The sequence below is a fragment of the Coregonus clupeaformis genome, chromosome 8, assembly GCF_020615455.1.
Source record: "Coregonus clupeaformis isolate EN_2021a chromosome 8, ASM2061545v1, whole genome shotgun sequence".
Classification (NCBI taxonomy): Eukaryota; Metazoa; Chordata; class Actinopteri; order Salmoniformes; family Salmonidae; genus Coregonus; species Coregonus clupeaformis.
In genome coordinates, this window is record NC_059199.1 from 60,743,805 (window position 1) to 60,762,014 (window position 18,210).

Genomic DNA, 18,210 nt, shown 5'->3' on the forward strand with positions numbered 1-18,210 from the left:
TTAAGTTTACGTTGATATGATTATCAATATTTGCAATTTCTCGCATAATTAAAAGACACCACCTTGTCGACATTTGGAACGTCTGCTGTTTCCATCAGGCCTGTCCTGGTTAAGGACCATTATTTTCAGGGTTTGGTAGTAACTTACTACAAAACTAATCAGAATAAATTACTCATTTGTGCCAGATTACTGTGCATAATACAGACAAACCATGCAATGAAATATTTTAACCAAATTCCATTTATTTTTTAGAGAATCAGTTTAAATACACTGGAATGGTGGAGAGGAGTAAAAACAAAAGGAACTGTTTCTATACTGTCAGCCAAGGCAATCTAAACATTCCAGTTGGGCTATTTATTAGTGATGTCCGGATTCTGAGGCCTAAATTACCCCATCGCTAAGGGTGCATCTCAATAGTCTTCAGTGGCCTCCTTTCCTCAATCACCCATTTTTAAATCCACAACTGACAAATGATTCCAGGTAGTCATCCACATCCCATCACCTATCCGGAGTTCTCGGATCAGTACAGATACAGAAGACAAAGAGAGAGGACGCTATGGCAGACTTGAGATGCACCCCCTGGTGTCCTTTACCCAGTCTGTAGAAGTCTTCCTGAGTATAGCCTGTGTGGTATTACTACTGTTATCAGCTGAGAAGATAGATGACGTGATGTTGATAGAGGGGAGTCTCGCTGCTGCTCTTCCGTTTACACCTCCAGCTCGAAGTCAAAGTATTGGGGGTCAAAGTGATGGATCCTAGTGTAGCTGTCCTCACTTCCACTGGAGTAGCTAAAGAGGAGAGAGAGGTTCAGTTACACAGAGACACGTCGGACAACTGGTTCAGATGGATATTAAATTATTCAGTTCCAAAATCAATTAATTGACCCCAAAACTGTTACTTGCAAACATTGAGAGCGATCACCATTTAGGTAATGATAACCAGGTAAATGTAGATTTCAGGTCTAAGTATTAAACACCAACTAATCTTCACGTAGGGCGGCAGGTGGTTTAGTGGTTAAGAGCGTTGTGCCAGTAACCGAAAGGTCGCTGGTTCTAATCCCCGAGCCGACTAGGTGAAAAATCTGTCGATGTGCCCTTGAGCAAGGCACTTAACCCTAATTGCTCATGTAAGTCGCTCTGGATAAGAGCGTCTGCTAAATGACTAAAATGTAAAATCTTGTAACGGATGTTGTACTGCTTGCTTACTGGAGTACCACTTCCTCCTGGTTCAGCTCAAACCCAGAACCTCTGCCTTGCAAACACACGCGAAGGGCCTTACCAGCCGCACCACAGAACCGCTAGCTATCCAGCAGGACTGAGTTTTACACATCCCATGTGCTACACTTAGACGGGTAGTCTTCTATTCTTTGGTGCCTTTTGGATCTTACCTCTTGCCGTCTGGGTGGAACGCTACACAGTTGATGGGTCCGAAGTGACCCTTGACCCTGCCAAACTCCTCTTCGTAAGCTGCGTGGAAGAACCTGGCCTCGAACTTGCCGATCCTGGTGGAGGTGGTGGTAACATCCATGGCCTCTTGACCTCCTCCCATCACCACCTACAACACACACACAGGGGTTAAAGGTCAGCTCTGGTGCCGGAGAAATGTTCTAAAACAAACTTACAGTGCATTCGGAAAGTATTCAGACCCCTTGACGTTTTCCACATTATTACGTTACAGCCTTATACTAAAATTAATTAAAATCGTTTTTCCCCCCTCAATCTACACACAATACATAATGACAAAGCAAAAACCGGTTAGATTTTTTTGTGTGCAAATTTATTTAAAATAAATAACGGAAATATTACATTACCATAAGTATTCAGACCCTTTACTCAGTACTTTGTTGAAGCACCTTTTCCAGCAATTACAGCCTTGAGTTTTCTTGGGTATGACGCTACAAGCTTGGCACACCTGTATTTGGGGAGTTTCTCCCATTCTTCTCTGCAGATCCTCTCAAGCTCTGTCAGGTTGGATGGGGAGCGTCACTGCACAGCTATTTTCAGGTCTCTCCAGAGATGTTCGATCGGGTTCAAGTCTGGGGTCTGGCTGGGCCACTCAAGGACATTGAGACTTGTCCCGAAGCCACTCCTGCGTTGTCTTGGCTGTGTGCTTTGGGTCGATGTCCTGTTGGAAGGTGAACCTTCGCCCCAGTCTGAGGTCCTGAGCGCTCTGGAGCAGGTTTTCATCAAGGATCTTTCTGTACTTTGATCCGTTCATATTTCCCTTGATCCTGACTAGTCTCCCAGTCCCTGCCGCTGAAAACATCTCCACAGCATGATTCTGCCACCACCATGCTTCACCGTAGGGATGGTGCCAGGTTTCCTCCAGACGTGATGCTTGGCATTCAGGCCAAAGAGTTCAATCTTGGTTTCATCAGACCAGAGAATCTTGTTTCTCATGGTCAGAGTCCTTTAGGTGTCTTTTGGCAAACTCAAAGCGGACTGTCATGTGCCTTTTACTGAGGAGTGGCTTCCGTCTGGCCACTCTACCATAAAGGCCTGATTGGTGGAGTGCTGCAGAGATGGTTGTCCTTCTGGAAGGTTCTCCCATCTCAACAGAGGAACTCTGGAGCTCTGTCAGAGTGATCATTGGGTTCTTGGACACCTCCCTGACCAAGGCCCTTCTCCCCCGATTGCTCAGTTTGGCCGGGCGGCCAGCTCTAGGAAGAGTCTTGGTGGTACCAAACTTCTTCCATTTAAGAATGATGGAGGCCATTGTGTTCTTGGGGACCTTCAATGCTGCAGAATTTTTTGGGTACCGTTCCCCAGATCTGTGCCTCGACACAATCCTGTCTCGGAGCTCTACGGACAATTCCTTCGACCTCATGGCTTGGTTTTTGCTCTGACATGCACTGTCAACTGTGGGACCTTATATAGACAAGTGTCTTTCCAAATCATGTCCAATCAATTGAATTTACAACAGGTGAACTCCAATCAAGTTGTAGAAACATCTCAAGGATGATCAATGGAAACAGGATGCACCTGAGCTCAATTTCAAGTCTCATAGCAAAGGGTCTGAATACTTATTTAAATAAGGTATTGCTGTTTTTATTTTATTTATAAATTTGCAAAAAAATCTTACAACCTGTTTTCGCTTTGTTATTATTGGGTATTGTGTGTAGATTGAGTAAAAAATTAATTAAAATCCATTTTAGAATAAGGCTGTAATGTAACTAAATGTGGAAAAAGTCAAGGGGTCTGAATACTTTCCGAATTCACTGTATAGTGGTCTCAAAGGTGAGTGAGTGTGGTGTCTTACGTGGTCCATGATGGGGGAGATGGCAGCAGAGTTGACGGGTCTCTCTGTCTTGAAGGATTGATGTGACTTGATGTGATCTAGAGTTGTAGAGTCAAACAGCTGTGGGGTAGACAGACAGACGGACAGAGACGGTTGTTATAGTCAGCCAACTGTTCAAACGAACAGTTTCTCACTCCCCCTGCATCCTAGCCTGAGTGCCACTCTGTTCGCGTGATCATGCCAATTTCTTGTCACTCATTGTTAAAACATGGTCTTATCATTGTCATGTTTGGCTTGACAAGGACAGCAATGGAGTCAGCAAGAGCACAATCATCCTCTTCATCATCTTCCTCCGTCTTCCCACCCTCCAACCCTCCAAACCTTAGAGGAGCAGTCTTTAGATGCGGTGATGACCATGGTCAGATCAACAGAGGTCTGGATGTCATTGATCTGTTTGTTGTGTTCCTTCACCTTCTTCAGCACCTCTCCAGACTGCAACAACAAAGACGGTATAACCATGTCATACATATCAGGTCTGCAGTTCATCGGCCTTCTGTGTTCCAGAAATATGAATACTGGTGTGTCAGGGTGGGCACCTTGGCGCTGAACTGGTTGATCTCTCCGTTCTCGTGACCAGCGATAACAAACTCTCCCAGAGGCCCCCACACAGCACTGGTGATCTTAGACTCAGGGCAGGGCACCGTCAGGTACGGCTGGTTGTCCTCTAAAGGGAGGGACAGAGGTAGAAGAGCGGTAGTGGGGGGAGAGAAGAGCGGTAGGGGGGGAGAGAAGAGCGGTAGGGGGGAGAGAAGAGCGGTAGGGGGGAGAGAGGTAGGGAGAGAAGAGCGGTAGGGGGGAGAGAAGAGCGGTAGGGGGAGAGAAGAGCGGTAGGGGGAGAGAAGAGCGGTAGGGGGAGAGAAGAGCGGTAGGGGGGAGAGAAGAGCGGTAGGGGGAGAGAGAAGAGCGGTAGGGGGGAGAGAAGAGCGGTAGGGGGGAGAGAAGAGCGGTAGGGGGGAGAGAAGAGCGGTGGGGGAGAGAAGAGCGGTGGGGGAGAGAAGAGCGGTAGGGGGAGAGAAGAGCGGTAGGGGGCAGAGAAGAGCGGTAGTGGGGAGAGAGAGGTAGGGAGAGAAGAGCGGTAGGGGGGAGAGAAGAGCGGTAGGGGGGGAGAGAAGAGCGGTAGGGGGAGAAAAGAGCGGTAGGGGGCAGAGAAGAGCGGTAGGGGGAGAGAGAGGTAGGGAGAGAAGAGCGGTAGGGGGAGAGAAGAGCGGTAGGGGGAGAGAGAAGAGCGGTAGGGGGAGAGAGAGGTAGGGAGAGAAGAGCGGTAGGGGGAGAGAAGAGCGGTAGTGGGGAGAGAGAGGTAGGGAGAGAAGAGCGGTAGGGGGGAGAGAAGAGCGGTAGGGGGAGAGAAGAGCGGTAGTGGGGGAGAGAGAGGTAGGGAGAGAAGAGCGGTAGGGGGGAGAGAAGAGCGGTAGGGGGGAGAGAAGAGCAGTAGGGGGAGAGAAGAGCGGTAGGGGGGAGAGAAGAGCGGTGGGGGAGAGAAGAGCGGTAGGGGGGAGAGAAGAGCGGTGGGGGGAGAGAAGAGCGGTGGGGGGGAGAGAAGAGCGGTGGGGGGGAGAGAAGAGCGGTAGGGGGGGAGAGAAGAGCGGTAGGGGGAGAGAAGAGCGGTAGTGGGGGAGAGAGAGGTAGGGAGAGAAGAGCGGTAGGGGGAGAGAAGAGCGGTAGGGGGAGAGAGAGGTAGGGAGAGAAGAGCGGTAGGGGGGAGAGAAGAGCGGTAGGGGGGAGAGAAGAGCGGTAGGGGGGAGAGAAGAGCGGTAGGGGGGGAGAGAGAGGTAGGGAGAGAAGAGCGGTAGGGGGGAGAGAAGAGCGGTAGTGGGGGAGAGAGAGGTAGGGAGAGAAGAGCGGTAGGGGGGAGAGAAGAGCGGTAGTGGGGGAGAGAGAGGTAGGGAGAGAAGAGCGGTAGGGGGGGAGAGAAGAGCGGTAGGGGGGGAGAGAAGAGCGGTAGGGGGAGAGAGAGAGGTAGGGAGAGAAGAGCGGTAGGGGGGGAGAGAAGAGCGGTAGGGGGGGAGAGAAGAGCGGTAGGGGGGGAGAGAAGAGCGGTAGGGGGGGAGAGAGGTAGGGAGACCGCGTGTGAGAGGGAGAAACATCCTCAGACAACAGTGATGGCTGTGAAACCAGATATATACATTCTGATCTAAAGGAATGGCATAAACAATATAGCTGACGCTCCAGAAAGCCCATTAGAAGGTGAGGGAACGTTATCACAATGTTGCGTTCACTTTCACCTGCAAACAGCAGTTTCCATCCTGTCCCTTCAGTTGTGTAACCAACAGGGTAAGGATCTAGGGCAGGGATGTTCAACTCTGACCCTACGAGGTCCGGAGCCTGCTGCTTTTCTGTTCAACTCTGACCCTACGAGGTCCGGAGCCTGCTGCTTATCTGTTCAACTCTGACCCTACGAGGACCGGAGCCTGCTGCTTTTCTGTTCAACTCTGACCCTACGAGGTCCGGAGCCTGCTGCTTTTCTGTTCAACTCTGACCCTACGAGGTCCGGAGCCTGCTGCTTTTCTGTTCAACTCTGACCCTACGAGGTCCGGAGCCTGCTGCTTATCTGTTCAACTCTGACCCTACGAGGTCCGGAGCCTGCTGCTTTTCTGTTCTACCTGTTTAATTAATTACACCACCTGGTGTCACAGGTCTAAAATCAGTCTCTGATTAGAGGGGAACGACGAAAAAATGAAGCGGAACTGGCGTCGATGTCCAGAGTTGAGTTTGAAGGCTCTTTATATAGTGCACTACTTTTAACCACAGTCCTATGGGCCCTGATCAAAAGTAGTGCACTATTGTAGGGAATAGGGTGCAATTTGGAACGCAGAAAAAGGTCAAAAGGTCAACAGATGAGGATCACGGTTATGGTTAGATACAGGAACATCGCCATGAGTGAGAGAGGCTGTCTAAGGGATGTTTTGTACACTACTTACCGATCTGCTGGGGGTCGCGGAGGTCGAAGTAGTTGAGGAAACACTGGTAGCCCATCTGCTTGTGATCCCTGTCATAAGGTATATCATAAGATCAAACTTCCCCTCCCCCTTATCCTAACCTTAGTCATTAAGGAAAATCCAAAACTGACCCCAAGATCAGCATGTAGAGGCAACTTCACCCTACACCGTTGGGAACCAGATCACGTTTTAAGCCCCTGGTATTTTCTACTGTAAGGTGACGAGATGGTGTTTGGTTGGGTGTTCCAATTGTGAAATGTGCATAACTTGTTTTATATAGAAAAATAAATTCTCATTGACTTTGAATTCTTGTGTTCTAAATCTATCCTTTTCGAGGAACATGTTAAAGGCAATCATTTGGTTGATTTCCAGGCTTCTTTCAGATAAGTCCCTCCAATTTTCCACGCAAATATAAAACCCGCTTAATATGCATTTACCCACCAGATATTTCCATTAAATTGACTCGTTTGGGGATAAAAAGCTGTAAGATAAGTACACACAACTCTTGTGGTTAAATTCCCCCCACCCAAAAAGGTAACTGGTTTCATCACAATATGCCCACTCTTGTCTTTGCACATGCTTTTTAGGCTACCTAAATGAGATTCCTATTATGGACAAGAGCACCATTTTGTTTTTGGTTTTTCGGACGAATGGCGTAGACCCACGTCTCTAGAATAAGACCTATTTATTGACAGCAGCATCAAGCTCACATGGTGGTGAGCTTAATTTATTTGATCTGTAGCCTAAACTGCAACAGAGTGATTAAGTTTACGTTGATATGATTATCAATATTTGCAATTTCTCGCATAATTAAAAGACACCACCTTGTCGACATTTGGAACGTCTGCTGTTTCCATCAGGCCTGTCCTGGTTAAGGACCATTATTTTCAGGGTTTGGTAGTAACTTACTACAAAACTAATCAGAATAAATTACTCATTTGTGCCAGATTACTGTGCATAATACAGACAAACCATGCAATGAAATATTTTAACCAAATTCCATTTATTTTTTAGAGAATCAGTTTAAATACACTGGAATGGTGGAGAGGAGTAAAAACAAAAGGAACTGTTTCTATACTGTCAGCCAAGGCAATCTAAACATTCCAGTTGGGCTATTTATTAGTGATGTCCGGATTCTGAGGCCTAAATTACCCCATCGCTAAGGGTGCATCTCAATAGTCTTCAGTGGCCTCCTTTCCTCAATCACCCATTTTTAAATCCACAACTGACAAATGATTCCAGGTAGTCATCCACATCCCATCACCTATCCGGAGTTCTCGGATCAGTACAGATACAGAAGACAAAGAGAGAGGACGCTATGGCAGACTTGAGATGCACCCCCTGGTGTCCTTTACCCAGTCTGTAGAAGTCTTCCTGAGTATAGCCTGTGTGGTATTACTACTGTTATCAGCTGAGAAGATAGATGACGTGATGTTGATAGAGGGGAGTCTCGCTGCTGCTCTTCCGTTTACACCTCCAGCTCGAAGTCAAAGTATTGGGGGTCAAAGTGATGGATCCTAGTGTAGCCGTCCTCACTTCCACTGGAGTAGCTAAAGAGGAGAGAGAGGTTCAGTTACACAGAGACACGTCGGACAACTGGTTCAGATGGATATTAAATTATTCAGTTCCAAAATCAATTAATTGACCCCAAAACTGTTACTTGCAAACATTGAGAGCGATCACCATTTAGGTAATGATAACCAGGTAAATGTAGATTTCAGGTCTAAGTATTAAACACCAACTAATCTTCACGTAGGGCGGCAGGTGGTTTAGTGGTTAAGAGCGTTGTGCCAGTAACCGAAAGGTCGCTGGTTCTAATCCCCGAGCCGACTAGGTGAAAAATCTGTCGATGTGCCCTTGAGCAAGGCACTTAACCCTAATTGCTCATGTAAGTCGCTCTGGATAAGAGCGTCTGCTAAATGACTAAAATGTAAAATCTTGTAACGGATGTTGTACTGCTTGCTTACTGGAGTACCACTTCCTCCTGGTTCAGCTCAAACCCAGAACCTCTGCCTTGCAAACACACGCGAAGGGCCTTACCAGCCGCACCACAGAACCGCTAGCTATCCAGCAGGACTGAGTTTTACACATCCCATGTGCTACACTTAGACGGGTAGTCTTCTATTCTTTGGTGCCTTTTGGATCTTACCTCTTGCCGTCTGGGTGGAACGCTACACAGTTGATGGGTCCGAAGTGACCCTTGACCCTGCCAAACTCCTCTTCGTAAGCTGCGTGGAAGAACCTGGCCTCGAACTTGCCGATCCTGGTGGAGGTGGTGGTAACATCCATGGCCTCTTGACCTCCTCCCATCACCACCTACAACACACACACAGGGGTTAAAGGTCAGCTCTGGTGCCGGAGAAATGTTCTAAAACAAACTTACAGTGCATTCGGAAAGTATTCAGACCCCTTGACGTTTTCCACATTATTACGTTACAGCCTTATACTAAAATTAATTAAAATCGTTTTTCCCCCCTCAATCTACACACAATACATAATGACAAAGCAAAAACCGGTTAGATTTTTTTGTGTGCAAATTTATTTAAAATAAATAACGGAAATATTACATTACCATAAGTATTCAGACCCTTTACTCAGTACTTTGTTGAAGCACCTTTTCCAGCAATTACAGCCTTGAGTTTTCTTGGGTATGACGCTACAAGCTTGGCACACCTGTATTTGGGGAGTTTCTCCCATTCTTCTCTGCAGATCCTCTCAAGCTCTGTCAGGTTGGATGGGGAGTGTCACTGCACAGCTATTTTCAGGTCTCTCCAGAGATGTTCGATCGGGTTCAAGTCTGGGGTCTGGCTGGGCCACTCAAGGACATTGAGACTTGTCCCGAAGCAACTCCTGCGTTGTCTTGGCTGTGTGCTTTGGGTCGATGTCCTGTTGGAAGGTGAACCTTCGCCCCAGTCTGAGGTCCTGAGCGCTCTGGAGCAGGTTTTCATCAAGGATCTTTCTGTACTTTGATCCGTTCATATTTCCCTTGATCCTGACTAGTCTCCCAGTCTCTGCCGCTGAAAAACATCCCCACAGCATGATGCTGCCACCACCTTGCTTCACCGTAGGGATGGTGCCAGGTTTCCTCCAGACGTGACGTTTGGCATTCAGGCCAAAGAGTTCAATCTTGGTTTCATCAGACCAGAGAATCTTGTTTCTCATGGTCAGAGTCCTTTAGGTGTCTTTTGGCAAACTCAAAGCGGACTGTCATGTGCCTTTTACTGAGGAGTGGCTTCCATCTGGCCACTCTTCCATAAAGGCCTGATTGGTGGAGTGCTGCAGAGATGGTTGTCCTTCTGGAAGGTTCTCCCATCTCAACAGAGGAACTCTGGAGCTCTGTCAGAGTGATCATTGGGTTCTTGGACACCTCCCTGACCAAGGCCCTTCTCCCCCGATTGCTCAGTTTGGCCAGGCGGCCAGCTCTAGGAAGAGTCTTGGTGGTACCAAACTTCTTCCATTTAAGAATGATGGAGGCCATTGTGTTCTTGGGGACCTTCAATGCTGCAGAATTTTTTGGGTACCGTTCCCCAGATCTGTGCCTCAACACAATCCTGTCTCGGAGCTCTACGGACAATTCCTTCGACCTCATGGCTTGGTTTTTGCTCTGACATGCACTGTCAACTGTGGGACCTTATATAGACAGGTGTCTTTCCAAATCATGTCCAATCAATTGAATTTACAACAGGTGAACTCCAATCAAGTTGTAGAAACATCTCAAGGATGATCAATGGAAACAGGATGCACCTGAGCTCAATTTCAAGTCTCATAGCAAAGGGTCTGAATACTTATTTAAATAAGGTATTGCTGTTTTTATTTTTTATAAATTTGCAAAAAAAATCTTACAACCTGTTTTCGCTTTGTTATTATGGGGTATTGTGTGTAGATTGAGTAAAAAATAAATTTAAATCCATTTTAGAATAAGGCTGTAACGTAACTAAATGTGGAAAAAGTCAAGGGGTCTGAATACTTTCCGAATGCACTGTATAGTGGTCTCAAAGGTGAGTGAGTGTGGTGTCTTACGTGGTCCATGATGGGGGAGATGGCAGCAGAGTTGACGGGTCTCTCTGTCTTGAAGGACTTGATGTGATCTAGAGTTGTAGAGTCAAACAGCTGTGGGGTAGACAGACAGACGGACAGAGACGGTTGTTATAGTCAGCCAACTGTTCAAACGAACAGTTTCTCACTCCCCTGCATCCTAGCCTGAGTGCCACTCTGTTCGCGTGATCATGCCAATTTCTTGTCACTCATTGTTAAAACATGGTCTTATCATTGTCATGTTTGGCTTGACAAGGACAGCAATGGAGTCAGCAAGAGCACAATCATCCTCTTCATCATCTTCCTCCGTCTTCCCACCCTCCAACCCTCCAAACCTTAGAGGAGCAGTCTTTAGATGCGGTGATGACCATGGTCAGATCAACAGAGGTCTGGATGTCATTGATCTGTTTGTTGTGTTCCTTCACCTTCTTCAGCACCTCTCCAGACTGCAACAACAAAGACGGTATAACCATGTCATACATATCAGGTCTGCAGTTCATCGGCCTTCTGTGTTCCAGAAATATGAATACTGGTGTGTCAGGGTGGGCACCTTGGCGCTGAACTGGTTGATCTCTCCGTTCTCGTGACCAGCGATAACAAACTCTCCCAGAGGCCCCCACACAGCACTGGTGATCTTAGACTCAGGGCAGGGCACCGTCAGGTACGGCTGGTTGTCCTCTACAGGGAGGGACAGAGGTAGAAGGGCGGTAGGGGGGGGAGAGAAGAGCGGTAGGGGGGGAGAGAAGAGCGGTAGGGGGGGAGAGAAGAGCGGTAGGGGGGGAGAGAAGAGCGGTAGGGGGAGAGAAGAGCGGTAGGGGGGGAGAGAAGAGCGGTAGGGGGAGAGAAGAGCGGTAGGGGGAGAGAAGAGCGGTAGGGGGGGAGAGAAGAGCGGTAGGGGGGAGAGAAGAGCGGTAGGGGGGAGAGAAGAGCGGTAGGGGGAGAGAAGAGCGGTAGGGGGGAGAGAAGAGAGGTAGGGGAGAGAAGAGGTAGGGGGAGAAAAGAGCGGTAGGGGGAGAGAAGAGCGGTAGGGGGAGAGAAGAGCGGTAGGGGGAGAGAAGAGCGGTAGGGAGAGAAGAGCGGTAGGGGGAGAGAGAGGTAGGGGGGAGAAGAGCGGTAGGGGGAGAGAAGAGCGGTAGGGGGAGAGAAGAGCGGTAGGGGAGAGGAGGTGAGAGAAGAGCGGTAGGGGGAGAGAAGAGCGGTAGGGGGGAGAAGAGCGGTAGGGGAGAGAAGAGCGGTAGGGGGGAGAGAAGAGCGGTAGGGGGGAGAGAGAGGAGGGAGAGAGAGAGGGGGGGGAGAGAGAGGGTAGGGGGAGAGAAGAGCGGTAGGGGGAGAGAAGAGCGGTAGTGGGGAGAGAGAGGTAGGGAGAGAAGAGAGGTAGGGGGAGAGAAGAGCGGTAGGGGGGAGAGAAGAGCGGTAGGGGGAGAGAAGAGAGGTAGGGGGAGAGAAGAGCGGTAGGGGGGAGAAGAGGGCGGTAGTGGGGGGAGAGAGAGGTAGGGGGAGAGAAGAGCGGTAGGGGGGAGAGAAGAGCGGTAGGGGGAGAGAGAGGTAGGGAGAGAAGAGCGGTAGGGGAGAGAGAAGAGCGGTGGGGAGAAGAGCGTAGGGGGAGAGAAGAGCGGTAGGGGGAGAGAAGAGCGGTAGGGGGGAGAGAAGAGCAGGGAGGGGGAGAGAGGTAGGGGGGAGAAGAGAGGTAGGGGAGAGAGAGAGAGAGGTAGTGGGAGAGAAGAGGGTAGGGGGAGAGAAGAGAGGTAGTGGGAGAAGAGAGGTAGTGGGAGAGAGAGAGGTAGGGGGAGAGAAGAGAGGTAGGGGGAGAGAAGAGCGGTAGGGGGGAGAGAAGAGCGGTAGGGGGGGAGAGAAGAGCGGTAGGGGGGGAGAGAGGTAGGGAGACCGCGTGTGAGAGGGAGAAACATCCTCAGACAACAGTGATGACTGTGAAACCAGATATATACATTCTGATCTAAAGGAATGGCATAAACAATATAGCTGACGCTCCAGAAAGCCCATTAGAAGGTGAGGGAACGTTATCACAATGTTGCGTTCACTTTCACCTGCAAACAGCAGTTTCCATCCTGTCCCTTCAGTTGTGTAACCAACAGGGTAAGGATCTAGGGCAGGGATGTTCAACTCTGACCCTACGAGGTCCGGAGCCTGCTGCTTTTCTGTTCAACTCTGACCCTACGAGGTCCGGAGCCTGCTGCTTTTCTGTTCAACTCTGACCCTACGAGGTCCGGAGCCTGCTTCTTTTCTGTTAAACTCTGACCCTACGAGGTCCGGAGCCTGCTGCTTTTCTGTTCAACTCTGACCCTACGAGGTCCGGAGCCTGCTGCTTTTCTGTTCAACTCTGACCCTACGAGGTCCGGAGCCTGCTGCTTTTCTGTTCTACCTGTTTAATTAATTACACCACCTGGTGTCACAGGTCTAAATCAGTCTCTGATTAGAGGGGAACGACGAAAAAAATGAAGCGGAACTGGCGTCGATGTCCAGAGTTGAGTTTGAAGGCTCTTTATATAGTGCACTACTTTTAACCACAGTCCTATGGGCCCTGATCTAAAGTAGTGCACTATTGTAGGGAATAGGGTGCAATTTGGAACGCAGAAAAAGGTCAAAAGGTCAACAGATGAGGATCACGGTTATGGTTAGATACAGGAACAGCACCATGAGTGAGAGAGGCTGTCTAAGGGATGTTTTGTACACTACTTACCGATCTGCTGGGGGTCGCGGAGGTCGAAGTAGTTGAGGAAACACTGGTAGCCCATCTGCTTGTCTGTAGAGAACATGATGATGTTGCCACTGAAGTCAAAGCCACAGGTCCTGACAGCTGAACTGGTGTTCAACATGGCTAGCTGTTTACCTGGGAGAGAGAGGAGGCGTTATACCACACAGTTACATGCCAGGAAGTTGTTCACAAATCCTCAGTCCCACACATTCATGCACTAACACACCTTTATGTATAAAAACACACACACAACTAGCTTCTCCATCTTGTTTTCTTACACACTCACACAGACACACTGACACACGCACACTGACACACGCACACTGACACACGCACTGACACACGCACACTGACACACACACACTGACACACTGACACACACACGTACCCGTCTCACAGTCCCATAGTCTACAGCTGTTGTCTGCGGATCCTGTCAACACATTCTTGGTGTCCCCTGAGAGCATGGTTAAGGACAACCCTATTCCCTTCCCCTGAGAGCATGGTTAAGGACAACCCTATTACCTTCCCCTGAGAGCATGGTTAAGGACAACCCTATTCCCTTCCCCTGAGAGCATGGTTAAGGACAACCCTATTACCTTCCCCTGAGAGCATGGTTAAGGACAACCCTATTACCTTCCCCTGAGAGCATGGTTAAGGACAACCCTATTCCCTTCCCCTGAGAGCATGGTTAAGGACAACCCTATTCCCTTCCCCTGAGAGCATGGTTAAGGACAACCCTATTCCCTTCCCCTGAGAGCATGGTTAAGGACAACCCTATTCCCTTCCCCTGAGAGCATGGTTAAGGACAACCCTATTACCTTCCCCTGAGAGCATGGTTAAGGACAACCCTATTACCTTCCCCTGAGAGCATGGTTAAGGACAACCCTATTCCCTTCCCCTGAGAGCATGGTTAAGGACAACCCTATTACCTTCCCCTGAGAGCATGGTTAAGGACAACCCTATTACCTTCCCCTGAGAGCATGGTTAAGGACAACCCTATTCCCTTCCCCTGAGAGCATGGTTAAGGACAACCCTATTCCCTACCCCCTTTATTAACTAGGCAAGTCAGTTAAGAACAAATTCTTATTTACAATGACGGCCTACACTCCCCTTTACCCCCTGTAAACTCACAACAACCCTATTACCTACTCCCTGTAAACTCGTGTTGCCCATAACCTTAGGGTTGCAAGCAGGATCCTAACCCCAGATTACCTACCCCCTTTAACCCCAACACAGGATCCTAACCCCAGATTACCTACCCCCTGTAACCCCAACACAGGATCCTAACCCCAGATTACCTACCCCCTGTAACCAACACAGGATCCTAACCCCAGATTACCTACCCCCTGTAACCAACACAGGATCCTAACCCCAGATTACCTACCCCCTTTAACCCCAACACAGGATCCTAACCCCAGAATACCTACCCCCTGTAACCAACACAGGATCCTAACCCCAGATTACCTACCCCCTTTAACCCCAACACAGGATCCTAACCCCAGAATACCTACCCCCTTTAACCCCAACACAGGATCCTAACCCCAGAATACCTACCCCCTGTAACCCTGTAACCCCAACACAGGATCCTAACCCCAGATTACCTACCCCCTGTAACCAACACAGGATCCTAACCCCAGATTACCTACCCCCTGTCTCCCCAACACTCAATGACACCTATAGAAACATCACACAGTGCATTCAGAAAGTATTCAGACCCCTTCACTTTTTCCACATTTTGTTACATTACAGCCTTATTCTAAAATGGATTAAAATTACCCCCCCCCCCTCAATCTACACAAAATACCCCATAATGACAAAGCGAAAATAGGTTTTTAGATTTTTTTCCCCCAGCAAATAAAAACGGAAATACCTGATTTACATAAGTATTCAAACCCTTTGCTATCAGACTCGACATTGAGCTCAGGTGCATCCTGTTTCCATTGATCAACCTTGAGATATTTCTACAACTTGATTGGAGTCCACTTGTGGTAAATTCAATTGATTAGACATGATTTGGAAAGGCACACACCTGTCTATATAAGGTCCCACAGTTGACAGTGCATGTCAGAGCAAAAACCAAGCCTTGAGGTCGAAGGAATTGTCCGTAGAGCTCCGAGACAGGATTGTGTCGAGGCACAGATCTGGGGAACGGTACCTAAAAAATACTGCAGCATTGAAGGTCCCCAAGAACACAGTGGCCTCCATCATTCTTAAATGGAAGAAGTTTGGAACCACCAAGACTCTTCCTAGAGCTGGCCGCCCGGCCAAACTGAGCAATCGGGGGGAGAAGGGCCTTGGTCAGGGAGGTGTCCAAGAACCCAATGATCACTCTGACAGAGCTCCAGAGTTCCTCTGTTGAGATGGGAGAACCTTCCAGAAGGACAACCATCTCTGCAGCACTCCACCAATCAGGCCTTTATGGTAGAGTGGCCAGATGGAAGCCACTCCTCAGTAAAAGGCACATGACAGCCCGCTTGGAGTTTGACAAAAGGCACCTAAAGGACTCTCAGACCATGAGAAACAAGATTCTCTGGTCTGATGAACCCAAGATTGAACTCTTTGGCCTGAATGCCAAGTGTCACATCTGGAGGAAACCAGGCACCGCTCATCACCTGGCCAATACTATCCCTACGGTGAAGCATGGTGGTGGTGGCAGCATCATGCTGTGGGGATGTTTTTCAGCAGCAGGATCGTGGGAAAGATGAACGGAGCAAAGTACAGAGAGATCCTTGATGAAAATCTGCTCCAGAGCCCTCAGACTGGGGCGAAGGTTCACCTTCCAACAGGACAACGACCCTAAGCACACAGCCAAGACAACGCAGGGGTGGCTTCAGGACAAGTCTCTGAATGTCCTTGAGTGGCCCAGCCAGAGACCGGACTTGAACCCGATCGAACATCTCTGGAGAGACCTGAAAACAGGTGTGCAGCGACACTCCCCATCCAACCTGACAGAGCTTGAGAGGATCTGCAGAGAAGAATGGGAGAATCTACCCAAATACAGGTGTGCCAAGCTTGTAGCGTCATACCCAAGAAGACTCGAGGCTGTAATCGCTGCCAAAGGTGCTTCAACAACGTACTGAGTAAAGGGTCTGAATACTTATGTAAACGTGATATTTCAGTTTTGTATTTTTAATACATTTGCTTTGTCATTATGGGGTATTGTGTGTAGATTGATGAGGGGGGGAAAAAAACAATTTAATCCATTTTATGTGGAAAAAGTGTAGGGGTCTGAATACTTTCCGAATGCACTGTACATGTAACATACACAAATTCTATAAATGGTCCATTGCCCTGTTAGATGCCTAATGTAAAGGATACAGTCACAGTCCACACACCACAGAGCTCCAGTGTGTCCATTGTAAGTGCCGAGCCTCTCCCCGTTCACAGAGTACCACACGTTCGCTACCTTTGAACAAAAAAAATGACACATACTTACATTCAGTTGTCAGATTGAATCCCTCATTCTGACAACCGGAGTGAATTAGGAATGTAAATGAATGGAGGGTGAGTTACTAAGGCTGGGACGATACTAGTATCTCAGTAAAAAAAAAATCACAGCAAAAATGAAAAACACGAAGCAGAGCAAACTCTTTGGTCCTTTAAAAAAAAAAAAAAAACTGCTGTATGTAAAATATTGTCCGTTACAGCTTGGAAAATAAATACATGTGACTCTGGATGACAACATGTTTGTTTCCAACATTAGGACTGTTTTCCTAAAGAAGTTAAATCCGCTTTGTTTCCTTGCCACGACACTTATGAGTATCGCGATATTCGTATGGTCCCGGCCCTATGAGTCACAAGTCTTGTTTCTATATACACGGCATTCTTCCGTGTATCATTTCTCACCGTGTCTTTGGCCACAGAGAAGATCAGGTCTCCCTCTCGGTTATATTTGATCTGTGTGATAGACCTCTCATGGCCCTGTAGCAGGATGGGTTTCTGCAGGACACAAGAACAATGGTTAACACCCAGCCAATTCCTTGCCGCCTGCTTAGCCTGAATACATTTTACATTACATTTTAGTCATTTAGCAGACGCTCTTATCCAGAGCGACTTACAGTTAGTGATTTTTTTTTTTTTTAAATATACTGGCCCCCCGTGGGAATCGAACCCACAACCCTGGTGTTGCAAACGCCATGCTCTATCAACTGAGCTACATCCCTGCCGGCCATTCCCTCCCCTACCCTGGACGACGCAGATACCACCTTTAAGGAAGTGGGCAGAGCGGTCAAGAGGTGAAAACTGGAGACAGTGGTGGAGGAACCGAAGATGCAGGGATTAAGCTAAAATGTATGTAAAATGACTACATAAACAGAGCTGAGAGGTGGAAAGTTAGATGCTCTGCAGACCACCTCGGCTCTATTGCTTGCGTAATAAAGTCTCACTTAATTCTACAAAAACGATTAAATACTTTGACTGCGGACAAAGACCATTTTCTACAACATAATAATATGGGAGTCACTGGCTCATTGGCTAACTACACTGAACAAAAATATAAACGCAACATGTTAAGTGTTGGTCCCATGTGCTGAGGAGTATTTCTGTCTGTAATAAAGCCCTTTGTGGGGGAAAACGTATTCTAATTGGCTGGGCCTGGCTCCCCAGTGGGTGGGCCTGTGCCCTCCAAGGCCCACCCATGGCTGCGCCCCTGCCCAGTCATGTGAACTCCATAGATTGGGGCTTAATGAATTTATTTCAATTGACTGATTTCCTTATATTAACTGTAACTCAGTAAAATCTTTGAACATTGTTGCGTTTATATTTTTGTTCAGTGCACATGGTTATCAAACATATGGGACCACTTTAGTTAGAATTGTGCAGAACAATAAACAACATTGTGGGTATCTAGTGTCATCATTGTTACGAATAGTCAACGAAGAGGTGTCACAGTACTTATTTAAGCGCTTGCCAGGGAGACATCTTACACATGATTCTACAGACATCAATGCGTCATACATTTTTATGCTAACTAGTTAACGTGATCTCGGTGGCTAGCTGGTTAGCATTAACCACTGACATTGTACAGACAATCCTTGCTAAGTTTAGCACTTTGATGGGTGGCTATTGAAATTGAAAGTTTAAATATGATATACTCACCATCACCGAAGCTTTACTCTAGTCGCTTTATCCGTTGTAATCGTTATTTCTCCCAAAAAACGAGAAAGGACAAGGACTCGTGTTACTCGGAACCGGGGCGAAAGCGGAAAAGGAACGATAGTACTTCCGGTG

General features: G+C 48.0%; 1 protein-coding gene across 3 annotated transcripts; it reads right to left on the bottom strand.

Annotated features, from left to right (window-relative positions):
- Positions 1-222: 222 nt before the first annotated feature.
- Positions 223-18,201, bottom strand: LOC121555839 (eukaryotic translation initiation factor 3 subunit I). 3 transcript variants are annotated; one of them, XM_041869687.2, is made up of 11 exons: positions 18,079-18,201; positions 16,828-16,920; positions 16,300-16,387; positions 13,370-13,435; positions 13,022-13,116; positions 6,216-6,270; positions 3,834-3,961; positions 3,619-3,729; positions 3,259-3,357; positions 1,388-1,554; positions 223-788 (listed from the first exon to the last, which is right to left on the bottom strand). In XM_041869687.2, exons 1-11 carry the CDS (start codon positions 18,079-18,081, stop codon positions 707-709), a joined length of 987 nt encoding a protein of 328 aa, XP_041725621.2. In that variant the 5' UTR covers positions 18,082-18,201; the 3' UTR covers positions 223-706. The 3 variants fall into 3 exon arrangements, with proteins under 3 accessions (XP_041725621.2, XP_045078056.1, XP_041725620.1); XM_045222121.1 differs by lacking the exon at positions 18,079-18,201 and having other exon boundaries at positions 13,370-13,472; positions 16,828-16,916; XM_041869686.1 differs by lacking the exons at positions 223-788; positions 1,388-1,554; positions 3,259-3,357; ... (1 more) ...; positions 3,834-3,961; positions 6,216-6,270 and adding exons at positions 7,218-7,783; positions 8,383-8,549; positions 10,254-10,343; positions 10,604-10,714; positions 10,819-10,946 and having other exon boundaries at positions 12,967-13,116.
- Between the last annotated feature and the right edge of the window lie 9 nt (positions 18,202-18,210).